The sequence below is a fragment of the Medicago truncatula genome, chromosome 3, assembly GCF_003473485.1.
Source record: "Medicago truncatula cultivar Jemalong A17 chromosome 3, MtrunA17r5.0-ANR, whole genome shotgun sequence".
Classification (NCBI taxonomy): domain Eukaryota; kingdom Viridiplantae; phylum Streptophyta; class Magnoliopsida; order Fabales; family Fabaceae; genus Medicago; species Medicago truncatula.
This window is the reverse complement of record NC_053044.1, coordinates 1,059,385-1,075,640: the sequence shown is the minus strand read 5'-3', so window position 1 is coordinate 1,075,640 and position 16,256 is coordinate 1,059,385. Positions and strand designations below refer to the sequence as shown.

Below are 16,256 nucleotides of genomic sequence, written 5' to 3'. Positions count from 1 at the left end.
TGTTGGTTATGGAAGAGCTATTTGAAAACCATACGAGAAGGAAGGATCAACCAGTTAGTGTCTGCTAAGGAATGAATTAACTATTTTTCCTTGGCGGTGCTTACTCATCAAGATTTTGGGGAAGGCAGTGGTGCGAGTAGTCTGACAAGGGCAGTGTACCTTGATTTTGGGGTTAGAGAATTCTCTTATATAGTTGAGTCATCGAAGTGATATGGCAAGGCTGGGAAAGGGATGTAGTATACCTTTGTCAAGGCATTAATGTTAAAAAATGCTATAAAACACACAAAAGCCGAGTATGAGGTCATGGAAGTGTGAATCCCATTCATTTAGGATATTAACGTTAATTTCCCTTCGTAAAAGAAAAAGGGATGCAGTAAAAAAATGAATCGTAGAGGAAATAGGGATGTAGTAGACAAATGAACTGTAAAGGAAATCGTGATGTAGTAAACAAATGAAATATTGATGAAATTTTGTAGGTTGACATCAACACACAGGACCCTCAAATGGAATATAAATGACAGTTATAAAACCAGTTCTTTTTTCTTAGATTAATTTGGGGAATGGGAATCAAGCAATCATAAATCCAATGGTTCTTATATCATATATTTGTAACAGCAATAGTGAAACTTCCTAGAATAATATCTGATTATATATGAAGGTTACAATTACCCCAAAAAAACATATCTGTCAAAGGTGCAACAAAATAGGGATGCATACATTTACAAGTAAATCCCACTGTTTAAGCTATTTAAGCTGGAGACGTCAGATAAAGTCATACAAGAAGGATGTGTTAAAGTTTGTCAGATATGCATCCAATGGTTAAACAAATAGACTTAAGTGCCACTAGCCCGCCACGAAAATTTTCTACTTTGTTCTAATTATAATTCCTTGGAAGTGATTTTGATGGATATTCGATGAAACTGTTGTAACATTTAAGTTTTTGATTCAGATATTATTTTTCTTTTAAACATTGAATTAGAGATACCACAACCATTAACAACTTCTTAAGAGGACGGAGGAAATACTTTCATTTCAACAGTAGAAAATTTATTACTTTGATTTTTAACTTCTAATGGAAGCTCTGGAAGTGACATAAGATATGCTAACAAAGACAATCCACTTCCAGATTCTCATGAAGCACATGGATTTTCACTTCTAATGGAAGCTCTGGTACTTTGCAGAAAATAGAAATATCATTGTCTTGGACAGCAGTAGAAAATCCTACTGGGATACAAATCTTGAAACATTAACATCGCAAGATAGGACATTACAACTATTGGACAACGGAAACCTTATTGAAAGTGACAAAAACTAGGACGAAGAAGAGTGAAGATTTTTTTGGCAGAGTTCCTCTAATCCCACAAATACATTTCTTCCAAGCATGAAAATGCATGAAAGTTTAGTATTAACTTCATGGAGAAGTTATGAAGAGAACTTAAAGCAGAGAGTTTTTCTTTTGAACAAGATCAAGGAGAGAATCAATATAGTATACGGAAAAGATCCATTAGGTAGCGGAAAAGTAGTGTATCAGCAAAATTTGTTGGAACTGGTGAAAATATACCCTCAGCAATAACTTACTAGCTTGTCAAATTCCACCATTAGAATATCCCCAAACAACACTGTTCCCACTCGTCCTGTCATCACAATATAGCAACATAACACAAGGTTGGTAATGAATTACTGATTCAATTTCACAAAGTTAACACCAATGACGTTTGTACTTGACTCTTACCACGTGCTTCCTAACTCTCATTGGCAGCAAAGTAACTAGTTTTCAATGACGCTTCGACATTAAAACATGGCATGGCTATTTGATGTTTCTTGCCTATATGGATTTTAGCTTCAACTATAAAGCTGAATAGCACAACTATTTGTAATTTCTAACCTATTTGGAGTTTCTTTACGACTTCTCTTGATGATCTTGATAGGACCCAACTTTCTTGATACTGACCAGCATGTATTAAGGATAATCTTTAATAACAACAAAAATTCTATTTACTACGGGAAATATCTTAAATACATAGGTCAATCAATATTTAACAATGACATGAAAATCTTGCAACCAACATAAAACTAATTAAATAGATGAACTACTTGAAATTTCCTAACTATTTGGAGTTTCTATACTACAAAAGTTCTATTTACTATAGGAAATATCTTAAATACATAGGTCAATCAATATTTAACAAGGATAGAAGCCAATATAACACTCCAACATTTGAAATCTTTCCAACACACCATGTTAAGGTTCTCAGCAAGGATAGAAATATTTATCAAGAAAATGTTTCAAAACTTTACCATGAACAAAAAACTTACCTGGCTTACAAGAAGTTTGAGTGATTCTTGTAGCTCAAAGCAGACATTTCAACAAACATATTAACGACTTGACATAACATATATGTCCTATTGCCTTAGAAAATCTAACTTCGAACAATCTAAGGAAATGCATAATTCTGATTCTTAACTAAATACAATGAACTTCATGATGAGAGAACAAAAATATATTAACAAAGAAATAAATGAAACTTACTGCAATTTCTTACGCTGCAAATTCAAATGACCATTGGATATCAATGATTCATGAAGTAATCAATAATCAGAACAAGTTCAAAATAAATATCATAAACGTAAATTAACATATAGGTTCCAGTTAGATTTCATGCTCAAGGGACATAGCACCTCATCTACAAACTAGCATTAAGGACAAGGCGATATTAAACTCTCAACGCACACTTCTGGGGTGTTTTCAAAGTCAATACTCTTTGAAGTACCGTCCCTACAATTATTAAAAATATAGTCGCCTGCCCAATCTTCTGTAGGCTTGAGGAGCACTTGTTCATCCTTAAAAACATATATTGCCTTCATAAAGGCCGGCCTGTACAAAATAGTGAACAATTTAGTCCATGACTCGTTATTTCCATATTCCTTCATTACCCAAACATCATCACCACAAAACACGGTCAAGCAATCCCTAAAAACACTCAAGTGCAAAGAACATCCATCTACCTTACCATCATTGGGCAAAAAAACCTTTTGGTAAGAATCTTTCCTCATATCTAGAGAAAGAATAAAACATTGACTTTTCTCAGTATCTTTAGAAACCAGCCAATTAATCGTGCCGCTCACACATTGGCCAGATTTCTGAATAGGGACAACAGCAAAAGGGAACATTGGAATTCTTTTCCATGAATTGGCACCCAAAGTATGAACCTTCACTTCATCTTTCTTAACAAAATTACCACTGATACATTCACATGCACGTAAAACAGACACAACCTTGTAATTATCGTTAACAACATCATATCCGAAGCCATACATCATAATTCCCCTTAGAGGTAGTCGGTCTCTTGAATTTTTATCAGGGGGCAATTCCTTTAATTTTCTAATGGAAGGGTTCCACAGTCGAAACTGAATCAAAGCTGATCCTACATAATATACAGCAAGACATAGGATGCCATTGCATGAGCCAACTAAGGAAACATTGCAAAGAGAATGCTTGAGTTGTCCGATGTCGGTGGTGGTGACGTTGGTAAAGAGGGAATCCAGTGGGTAAGACTTGAGGACGTATTTGAAAGAGTAGCTTACACAGTGAAGGGTGTGTGTGGTTGAAAGACTAAGGTGCTTCTTATGAAATTTGGTATTGGAGATTAGAAAATTCCATGACTTGCAAGCGCATCGAAGTTGAAGGAGGAGCTTCACTGGTAACCTAGCTAGGATTTCTTCAATTAGTTCAAAAGGAAGAGTGGGCAGCGGCAGCGCCGGAAGTGACGGTGATGTTAGGGTTCCGGTTAATTGTCGCCTCTTCGCGAAGATTTGAGAATAAATAGTGTTGTTTTGCTTGTAGCCACCCTCGCTATCCAGAGCCATTGGACTTTTGTAACCAGCGCAGACAATGATTTATGAGAAAGTAGCAAAAGAGGGGAATTATATGTGTATATGTAATGTAACCTAAAGAGCGTGGTTGTTTCTTAATTTTTGTACACATCATCAAAAAAGTATATCTTTCGTGTCTTTTGCTCCAACTTTCCCCTAACTTCTCTCTCTTAAAAAAGGGAACTTCTACGATACACTCACAAAATGAGGTGTATCGGTACTCCTGCTTCCTAATTTTATAAATGAACGATCATTTTTTATGGTAAATAGATATTTGTCAATATTTATATTTTATAGAACAACATTTCATAAGAAAAAACATCATTTAATTGTTTATAGAATCATAGTAACTTTTTTTACATATTATCGTAAAAAATAATGAATGTTCTTAATTATGAGTGATAAAAATTTAAAAAAATAAAAAATTATTTCGTTGACACTTTTGATGAATAAGATTTAGTTATTATAATTATAAATGATAAAAAAATAATATTTTTCTTCAAAAAACAACTCATTTAACTATGAATTTAAAAAGTGAGTGTACCGGTACACTCAAATATAGTGGGTGTACCATAGAATTTGCCCTTAAAAAATAAATTAAAACAAACTCATCCGATAAAATGCACCAAGTAACTTAATCTTTTTTTAAAGAACAAATAAACTTAATCATAACACCAATCAAAATAAATTTTTCTATAATTCAATTCAACTTCTAAATATTCAAAGAGTTAAAAGCAATTTACAATCTATCATCTTTCTCTAATTATAAATTTTAATAAATATATTTTACTTATCAATAAAATAACAAAATACGGTTGAGATATCTATGATTGATACTAACAAAACACTGAAAAAATATTTTCACTAAGAAAATAAAAAAGAAAAACATTCAATTATATCTGATTGATAATCACATAATAACATAACTTCAAGAAAGTTACAAAATATTTATTACAAGGTATATAAATACTTTTTAAAAAATTACACACTTTCAAGATTGTTTTTTTCTAAAAATAATTTCCCTTTGTTTTTTCTTTATCTTTTTTTAGTCAAAAGAAAAAGTATATTAAATAAAAAATAGATAAAGAGACTGGTGGCATTAGACCTGACTCGGGTACAGCTCAAAACGGGGATACAACATAATAAATCAGACCAAGTAGATCGACCCTGTTCTATTCATTTTTTTTTACCAATCACAGACGCAACCTAGCAAACCTATATACGGGTGCGAAACCGAGTTAAAAAAAATGAAAAGCGAACATCTGCAAAGAACAGATAATGGGTTGACTGTTAATTATCAAAATCCATGTGTGAATAGCTCCCTAAACAAATCAACAAGCATAAAAGCTCTTTCGTGCTTGAAGAACTAGAGTGTAGGCAAAGAGGCCGCAAATCTCAACATATTTGAAAACAACATAGAATCAAAGAAGTCAAGCCACCATGCCATATTATAAAATAATATTTTTTATTGTTGTAGATTATTAAGTATTATATCTTTTAAAAATATGACTATAAAAAAACACCGAAAAAACGGTAAATGAGTCACTAAATAAAAAATAAAAAATAAGTTTCCTCTAAAAAAGAAAAAAAATATGTGACATCCCGCATGTGTAATTTCTGAATTAAAAAAAATAAAAAATGTTACATAGAATTTTGTTGAATTAAATTACGAGATACTTCTGTATAAACGACACAAATCAAAATTTGATTTATTCTCATTAAATATAATTAGTTAGGAGATAATACAAACATCATTAGTTATTAAAATAATTATTTGTTCTTATTAAACGCAAATCAGAAAAAATAAAGGGAGGAAGGGAACACAACTTTAATAACTAGTAGTATACAATTCTCTCAAAAAAAAAATTAAAAAAAATTAGTAGTATACAATTATACATAGATACATGTAGATGAAACATAACAGCTGAACAAAGTAAAGACAAATTAACATATTAACTCCTATTGGGAGCAAATGAAATGACGAAATTAAGAACTTTCATTTCAATATCATCATGTTCAACTTAGTAATCTCAAAAGAACTATTATCCAGATTTACGTTTTTTTTTGGTGTTATAAAGTAACAAAGCAAAAGGCAACATAAAAAACTAAACACTAAATAGCTAGTTCGTCTCTTAGAAGGACCATCTGAAGGACAATCCCGCGGTGAAATGAATAATCGGAATGGACATCCTTCTTAGCCATAAAGTCGACACATATATTTTGCTCCCATGGAATTTGAACTAAATTGATAGTCCCATAGTGCAAGGCATCTGAGGTTTATACTAATAGAAGTATACACATGCAAACTTACATTTATCATATTGAGAATAAGGTATACCGCTTCCAAGCAATCACACTCTCGCAGATGAAGTTTGTATAGCCGAGATCATAACAAGTTGCAATTCGAAATTGAATAGCATGAAGTTCCGTCGAGAGTGCTTCACCAACATAATTACAGGTTTAAAAGTAGATTCTACAGGTTCAAAATGGCACTTCCTTCGTCTCAATGTAAGTGTATCATTTGCAATATTTCTTTGTACAATACTAATGAAACATTGAATATTTTTTCCACTAATATACTTTTATTTATTGTATCTCAAGCAACCTAACTACTCCACTAACTGCAATTAATAATGATATATTAGTAAATAAAACTCTTTTTTCTTAAGTAGATAGACGATATGCCAACCACCATTGGAAACTAGTGCTATAGAGAGACACCAAGTAAATGAAACATAACAACTGAATTAACATTAGCTCCTATATCCGATGAAATAAAAAAAACTCGTCTGATCAGTATTATCCTTATTTTGGAGCATGGGTGCACTATCAGACTACATCATAATTACATGTGTATAATTATGAAGAATATTCTCCATACTTATGAACTTGCTTCGGGGCAGGCCATTAGTCTTCCAAAGTTCGAGGTTTTCTTCAGTAGTGTTGTTCCGTTGCCTTTGAAGGAAACTATTACCAATATATTAGGTGTCAGAGCGGTGATGGGCACATGCAAATATCTTGGCCTTCCGTCTATGGTGGGCAGAAGTAAAGAGGAGAATTTTGGTTTTATCAAGGACCGTATTTGGCACAAAATTAACAGTTGGAGTAGTATGTGGGAGTAGTATGTGCTTGTCCAAAGCTGGTCGAGAGGTAATGATCAAATCGGTACTACAATCAATCTCATCTTATATTATGAGCATTTTTTTACTTCCAAATAAGCTTGTTGATGCAATAGAAAAATTGGTTAATGCTTTCTGGTGGGGCCATGACGGTAATATGCGTCGTGGATTACATTGGATGTCCTGGGAAAGATTGTCTGTTCATAAATTTTTTGGAGGCATGGGCTTTAAGGATTTGACCTCTTTTAATGTGGCTATGTTAGGAAAACAGGGATAGAAGTTCCAAACTGATTATAGAAGCCTTGTTTGTCGATTATTTAAGGCTAGATACTTTCCTAATTCTGATTTTATTGGGTCCAAAATTGGGCATAACCCAAGCTATGTTTGGCGAAGCATTTATAAATGCAACATTGATGCATCCTTTTCTACTTCTCTTAACAAGGTTGGTTTGGGCATGCGTCTTAGGGATGATGATGGTGCTTTTGTACTTGCAAGAACAAAATAGTTTGCCCCTATTTGTGATATAGATGTGGGGGAAGCTGTGGGACTACACACGGCTTTGGATTGGCTCTCTAATCAACAATTTGATAATGTAGATTTTGTTCTTGATTGAAAAAAGGTTGTTAATTGTGTCAATTCTAGTCTAGCGGATAGTAGCGAGTTTGGATGTATTATTACTGCTTGTAAACATATGCTAGTTGATAGATTTCAGAACTCTCATGTTGAGTTCAACCGGAGGCAAGCAAATAGGGTAGCTCACGAGTTAGCTCAGACAGCCCTATCTAATCCTAGCCCCCATGTGATTGATGATGTACCTACATGTATTTGGCATATTTTATCTAATGAAATGCAATAATTTTCTTCCCTAAAAAAATGTGTATAATTAGATTCTTTAAGATGCAAGAAATAGTGGATAATTTAGTCTAACACTCTTCCCCAAATCAAGAGGAAGAATAAAACATTTCCTTTTATTAATATCTTTAGATGCTAACCCATTAATATATTGATTTGTTTCCCAAAATTTTCTGTTATGAACACATCTCTCTCAATTTAAGTCACGAGAAATCCATTCATTCATTCCCCATTAGATTACACAATTTGAGCCGTGATCGACTAGCTAGTTGCACTTTTAAAGTATGGAAATAGCACTAATTTATTTAAGTCAAATGCATCTAAAGGTCTTTTAAGTTTTTCATTTTTCCCAAAGTCGTCCTTTAAGTTTCAAAAGTCCCATACAAGTCATTTTAGTTTTTGAATCGTTTCAAACAAGTCCTATTGTAGATAGCATAGTTGGTAATTGCTTCCTTGAACTCATCTTTGGTACCAAATCTGTCTCATAACACCCACTTAAAATTAGTCATCTTTTTAGGCATGACAAATGGTGGATAATGCTCTTTGTTGCTATCATCTAAATCATCACCATCATCCTCTAAAAGGATTTGTTTGAAACGATTCAAAAACTAAAAGGACTTGTTTGGGACTTTTGAAACTTAAAGGACGACTTTGGGAAAAACGAAAAACTTAAAGGACCTTTAGATGCATTTGACCTTTATTTAATTATTTAACAGGTTTGAGAAAGATAGTTGTTAGCACTAATATTTATCCAACATCATTTAGAAAAGTAGGATTATAGCTTCAGTTTTCCCAAAACTAAACAGTCCTTATACTCAACAAAAACACATTATCATGCCATCACCTTTGTCGAGAGAGTTTCTAACAAAACATACAGATCACATCTCTAACTAAGACAAAACATTTGAGTTAAGCAGTGGACCACATATGGTTACACTTATCACAGATTGTAGTAAAAAAAAAAAAAAAAATGCATCGCTGCTAAACTTCACCACTAATTCGAATTTTGGTGCTTTCTTTCATTTTTAAAACAACTTGATACTTTACTTGATCTTACATCTAAGAATCCTTACCCTTAAAAAATACATTCGCCTCAAGGGAGGGTGAAAATGAACTTCCACCCTTTCATTACTCATATTTAGTCTCAAACTCATCAACTTCCGTAAGAAAATTGTCTATTGTTTATAGATCCAACAATTGCATTTTAAACATACACAAATTACCATCAAGGATGGACCCTTTGAAAGGAAAATGTATCATCAACCAATACAAAGAACAAATAAAGGAAGGAAGGGAGCACAACTTTAAAAGCTATAGTAGTATACAATTGTACATAGCCAGGTGAAATCAAGAACTTTCATCTCAATAGCATCATGAATCATGATCAACTTAGTAATACTACTTTCAAAAGAACTATTATCATTATTTTAGAGTATATATGGACAAGAACATCATAATTACAGGTATCAAAGCTGATTCTAAAAAATTTAAAATGGTATTTTCTCCGTCTCATTATAAATGTCTCATTTGTAATAGTTCTTTGTATCAATTTAATTGTCACTTTTAGAATACAAATAATACATTTTATCATTAAAATCAACACAACTTTGTTTAGAATCACGCACAACTCAAATGATATAACATGGACACGTGGAATTACTGAACAACAGAATTTAGATATAATGAAACCGTTGTGTACCAAAACATAGTTTCTGTTTATCTAATATTGCAGTATTTCCATCTGTATTAGTATAAAAATTCAAAAAAGCAAGTTTGCAATATCCAAAAACATGTTGACTGTTGAGTATAAGTGTATAAAGACAAGAAGGAAAGTTAGAAGAGTGATTTTCTTTTCCTAAATTGATAACATTTGTTTAAGATCACAAAAAAGCAAGTGTGCAATATAGCTTTTTTTAGTTTTTATTCTAAAACAAATTATATTTAGCTTATGACAAAATCACAAACAATCTGACCCATAAAGAGGTTACAGAAGGGAATAGTAGCTGGTAGCTACTAGCTGCTATGCTCGATATTGCAGCCGCTGCAGGAAATAATTTAGGAGCATTCAAGAGCTACTTTGCTATCTTGAATGTAAGCAGCTTTACCTTGAATTAGCAAGAGACTGCAACTGCAACTTTTCACAATGAATCTTTCAACAAAAAAATATATTGATTCTTCTAATAGTATTTCTTTTCTTCTTTCAAAATCCTATTAAGGGAAGTTCCAAAAAAAATTATTTAACTTGGATTTTTCACTCTTAATGGATGCTCTGGTAGTGGCAGATGAAATGATAGAACTTCAAATATATGCTAACAGAAACAAGCCAGTTCGGGTTTCTGGTGGTACTTTTGTCATCGCACAAATTTGAAATATCATCACAGCATAAGAAAGTAAAGTTATTGGACAAGGGAAACCTTATTTAAAGTGGTGACAGTTTAGGATTAACTTCATGGATAAGTTATGAAGAACCTGCAGCAGGAAACTTTTTTTTCGAAGAAGATCCCTTGGTATTAGAAAATTAGTGTATCAAGAAAATTTGTTGTAACCTGTGAAATGCCTTCAGCAATATCTTACATGTTCCTTTTCTGACTTCATCACTATATACTTATATACTTGGTTCATGACACTTAAAGTTTCTTACCTATTTGGTGAATTGCTAATTATAATTACAGTACATATATTAAGGATAATCTTCAATAATAAAAACCCTATTTACTGTGAGAAATATTTTAAATACATGGGTCAATCAATATTTAACAATGACAAGGAAATCTTGCAACCAACATTAACACGCCAACATTCAAAACCTTTCGTATCAGCTAGAATATTAAAATTTATGCAGGAAATGTCTCAAAACGAAAACATTCCCAAAGAATGTACCTGTCATCTTACATGAGTAAGTCTTTTGCTCTCCTAACCTTCACAATGAACCACAAGCATGATAACATTTGATTTGTCCACTCCATAATGTAGGGTTAAATATTTTGAAGCAGACATTATAAAATTCTTGCGGCTCGAATTAGACTTTTCAATAAACATATGAATAACTTGACATAATCTAGGTCCTATTTCTGATCTTAGAAAAACACACCTCAAACAATCTAAAGGAATGCATGATTGTGAACTATATAAACTTAAATTCATGTTGAGAGAACAAAAACATCTAACAAATATATAATTGAAAAAAAATGCAGATTTTCAAACTGTATAATCGCATGGCTATCGATTAACAAGGACTCAGGAAATAACCAATAATCCATACAAGTACAAAATAAATATCATATACATAAATTAACATATAGGCTCTAGTTAAATATCATACTCAAGTGACATAGCACCTCATCAACATACTAGCATTAAGAAAAAAGGGATATTAAACTCTCAACGCAGACTTCTGGGTTGGGTTCAAACTCAGCATACTTTGAAGTGTTGTTTCTACAATTGTAAAAAATATACTTCCCTCTACAGCCCCCTATATTCAGCAGCACCTGGTCATCCTCAAAAACATATATTGCCTTCATGCAGGAATAAGGTATTGTATGAGGATCTCGATTGTAAGATATGGTGAATAGTTTAGTCCAAGACTCTTTATTTCCATATTCCTTCATTACCCAAACAACATCACCAGAAAACATGATCAAGCAATCCCTGAGAACACTCAAGTGAAAATTACATGCATCTACCTTACCATAATTGGGCAACGAAACCTCTTGGTAAGACTCGTTCATCAAATCAAGAGAAAGAATAAAATATTTACTTTGCTTAGAATCTTTTGAAGCCAACCAATTAATCGTGCCACTCACACATTTCCCAGATAGCCGCTGAACGGGGAAAACAGAATAAGGGAACACTGAAATGCTTTTCCATGAATTGATACCCAAAGTATAAACCTTAACTTCATCATTTTTAACTAAAATATGACTACTGTAATCAAACACACGTAAAACAGTCACAACCTTGTAATTATCACTAACAGGGTCATATCCGAAGCCATACATCTTGATAATGTATGCAGAAGTTTGTTGGTCTCCAAGAGGAGGTAATTCCTTGAATTTTCTGATGAAAGGGTTCCACAGTCGAAAAGTAACCAAATTGGTATGATAACCTTCTGCTGCAAGACAAAGGATGCCATTGCATGAGCCAATAAAGTAATTAGAACAGCGGTGAAAAGAATACTCAAGTTGTGGGATGGCGGTAGTGGTGGCATTGGTGTAGATGGAGTCTAGTGGGTAAGACTTGAGGATGTCTCCACCGGAAGAGCTTATGCAGTGGAGGACGTGCCTGGTTGACATGCTAAGGTGCTTCTTAGCAAATTTGGGATTAGAGATTAGAGAACTCCAGGACTTGCAGGCGCATCGGAGCTGGAGGAGGAGCTTCACGGGTAGCCTACTTAGGATTTCCTCAATGAGTTCAAAAGGAAGAAATGGCAATGGCAGCGGCAGCGCGTGAAGTGACGGTGATGTTAGGGTTTTGGTTACTCGCTTCTTCTTAGTGGAGATAATTTCCTTTGTAAGTGATGGAAAAGAAGCAAAGTTGTTTCGCTCATTATCCCCGCCTTCGCTACTTAGCACCATTTGACCACTTAACCTAACTAGTACCGACGACGATTAAAAAATGAGAAAGAAGCAAAGTAGGTAACCGACGACGTATTTTAACCTAATTATTAAGAGCGGAGGATATATATATATATAAGTTTTTTTTTTCTTTTTTCAAACAAAAAAAGTTTTTTTTTTTTTTTCCTTTCTCTTTTTTTTCCGGAAGACGGGATTTTTTAGCTAAATCAATTCAAGTCTGACCATGCAAGGAGGATGAATCAACCAGTTAGTGTCTATGATAAGGAATGAGATAACTATTTTGCTTTGATGGTTCTTACTCATCAAGAAAATGGAGGACTGCAATCAGGAAGAACATGAGGCTGTAGCATTTAAGGAGAATCGAGAGCTGACAGGAGCAAAGTGGAATTCGACAGTGCGAGTTTTCTGACAAGAGTTGTGTACTAACAGACGCTTCAGAGCTCAAGTCAGTAGGTGAGAGGTGCAGAATGAATGCATACCTTGATTTTGGGGAAACGATTCTCTTATATAGGAGTTGAGTCGTCATTTAATTTTATCATCATTCACCTTATTAATAACAGATACTCCTTGTCCAAGAAATAGAGATGTAGTAATCAAATGAAATATGTTGAAATTTTGTGGGTTGTAAAACTTTACATACTCCTACAGTGAAGAAAAAATTGGAGCCAAAGAAATGACAAATAAACCAAGAATTTTCACCTGAATATCATCATGATGAGTTAGTAGTCACAAAAGAACAATCCTTCGGGTAATAAATAAAGGTCTGCTACGGCTATTTGAGTCATAAAATGATGGTTTTGTTGACGAAACCACAATGCAACTGCAATTGAGGCTACATCATAACCGACAATTATGCACAAACATAACTCCAAGCAACTGGAACTGAGACTAAATCGCAACCGATAACTACGCACAAACATAATGCATATCAAAATTGCATATCTTAATAATCATTAATAAACAGAGGTTTCATATTCCACATGTCATAACCTCAATGGAAAGAAGTTATAACATAGAAGAAAGAAAATAAAACTAAGCAATCAAAATAAACAGGACATGCATCTTATGTTTCAAGCACCATTCCAACCCATCTTTTCACGTAATATATATTTCAGATAACATGAAATAATTTTACCTCCAAACCAAAAGCCATTCTTCTCGAAAGAAATTTAAAAAACACAACACGTGAATCTTATAAACATCAAGCATTTCGTTTTCAAATTCTTTTACAAACAGACCCAATAATCTGTAGCAAATAGCCACCAAGTGAATCATCTATACCCCAAAACAGTATACATGAAGTTTTTTACCAAGCTCTTGACAGAAAATAGAAGATTGGACAGAAAATAGAAGGTTGGACAGTCTCCGTTATGGTTCTCTCGAGTGTTGTAAACGCTACGCTGCAATGTTATAACACCACTATTTCACAGGACTTTATACTAATTAGTGTATCATAGAGGAGAAACTGTTTGAGCTGGAGACTTCAGAGAAAGTCATACAAGAAGGCACTTGTTTAAGGTTTGTTAGATACACCACTATAATAGAAACATTGTTTCACCATTAGAATATCCCCAAACAACATTGTTTCCTTTCGTCCTCTCATCACTATATAGAAACACAAGGTTGGTTATGAACTACTGCTTAAACTTCACAAAGTTAACAACACTGACTTTTATACTTGACTATTAACACTTGCTTCCTAACTCTCATGTGCAGCAAAGTAACGAATTTTAAATCACGCTTCTCCAATAACTAATATTTTTTCACCTTTATTCAAGAAACTTGACAATCAAACCCAACACATTCCAACCATTTGTTGACAAGTAATTTGTGAGGTTTTCATTCTCATACATTTTATCAAACACAGAGTACAATTTAGATGCAAATTAAAATAATACTATAAAAAAAGAAGAATAAAAACATAATAGTAAAACCATAAAAACACCAACAAGGAAATTAAATCTTAAACCATAAACTGAACGAGTGACCAAAATACAAAGATGTCATGTTGACTTTAGAGTGTGTCGCTTGGAAGCCAATTTTGCAAGTGAGTTTGGAAACAGAGCGGCGAGATTTTGAGGCAGTGGATGATGTCGAGCAATCAAACAAAGGGAAGAGTTAGAGGTTGAGAGACGACCGCCACAATAATCCCAACCGCATTCCTTAAGCATGCCAAAAGTCCTTTGTGTATGTCTTCATTGACATCACTTTTAGCAGCATGATAAAACGATGAAGAGGCCATGAGAAACAACAGATCAAGGACTTGAAATCAACAGGTACCCGCGAAAAGAGCACAACTAAACAGAGAAAAAGAAACACTATACAACACTGACCTTGACAAAGCAAAACCCTCTTACGAGTCTATGTCACGCAAGTGAAAATGTGATGGCCGATGCAAGGATCCGAATAACATCCTAGAGTTTTTATGCGTAATTAGTAGTTTTTTCGTGTAATTGAGATATGAAGGAGTACATTCTAGTTAGCATATTAATAGCTGCATTATAATTAATAGTATACGATAAAAAAGAACAAATAATCTTTTGTACAAGCATCCTTGGATCATGAAGGATTGCTACTATTTTCAATCAACTATATATCATTATGATTTCAAATGAATCTTCCTAATAGGAAATTATGGAACCAGAAGTGATTTTATTATTTATTTTGAAGGATGGCACCAGAAGTGATGTTCAGCCTTGGATTGAAAAATGCTATTAGTTATTAATCAGCACAGCATATAGTTGATGTTTGCTTTAGATGTTGGTGGTAGCATAAATTTCTTCGAACACAAAATTTGTTAGAACTAAATTTGCCAAGACTCAAAATTGAAGTTAAAACTTAAATATGGTTCGTCAGGAACCAAATCAAACCAAAAAAAAAAGGGGATGGTTATAAGTTATAACATCTCTTTCATACACTTATATTAGAGTTGATATTAAAGCTGTTATAGATTATATGGGGGTTTTTGTTTTATCTTTACCACGTTCGCTATTTTGGTCAGTGTCTTAGCATAGCGCTTGTAACCAGCATGCGTAGCTACGTACATTTCACTCTCTTTTAAATCATTAAGTGTTGGTTATGGAAGAGCTATTTGAAAACCATACGAGAAGGAAGGATCAACCAGTTAGTGTCTGTTAAGGAATGAATTAACTATTTTTCCTTGGCGGTGCTTACTCATCCAGATTTTGAGGAAGGCAGTGGTGCGAGTTGTCTGACAAGGGCGGTGTACCTTGATTTTGGGGTTAGAGAATTCTCTTATATAGTTGAGTCGTCGAAGTGATATGGCTAGGCTGGGAAAGGGATGTAGTATACCTTTGTCAAGACATTAATGTTAAAAAATGATATAAAACATACAAAAGCCGAGTATCAGGTCATGGAAGTGTGAATCCATTCATTTAAGATATTAATGTTAATTTCCCTTTGTAAAAGAAATAGGGTTGTAGTAAAAAAATGAATCGTAGAGGAAATAGGGATGTAGTAAACAACTGAAATATTGCTGAAATTTTGTAGGTTGACATCAACAGCAGGACTCTTAAATGGAATATAAATTACACTTCTAAAACCAATTCTTTTTTCTTAGATTAATTTGGGGAATGGGAATGAAGCAATCATAAATCCAACGGTTCTTATATCATATATTTGTAGCAGCAATACTGAAACTTCCTAGAATAATATCTAATTATATATGAAGGGTACAATTACCCCGAAAATAACATATCTGTCAATGGTACAACAAAATAGTGTTGCATACATTTGCAAGTAAACCCCCCTATTAGCTAGCAAGCTCTTGGCAGAAAATAGAAGATTGGACAGTCACTTAACCAATCATCTTGTTTTA

The 16,256-nt window shown here is 33.5% G+C and overlaps 2 protein-coding genes across 2 annotated transcripts; both read right to left on the bottom strand.

The window, feature by feature from the left end:
- Nucleotides 1-2,697: 2,697 nt before the first annotated feature.
- LOC11408490 (F-box/kelch-repeat protein At3g23880) lies at nt 2,698-3,867 on the bottom strand. The gene has a single exon (XM_003598066.1). The coding sequence runs from the start codon at nt 3,865-3,867 to the stop codon at nt 2,698-2,700; it is 1,170 nt and encodes a 389-aa protein (XP_003598114.1).
- A 7,333-nt stretch (nt 3,868-11,200) lies between these two features.
- On the bottom strand, nt 11,201-12,418 carry LOC11406951 (F-box/kelch-repeat protein At3g23880). Its single transcript, XM_003598065.1, has one exon. The coding sequence runs from the start codon at nt 12,416-12,418 to the stop codon at nt 11,201-11,203; it is 1,218 nt and encodes a 405-aa protein (XP_003598113.1).
- Between the last annotated feature and the right edge of the window lie 3,838 nt (nt 12,419-16,256).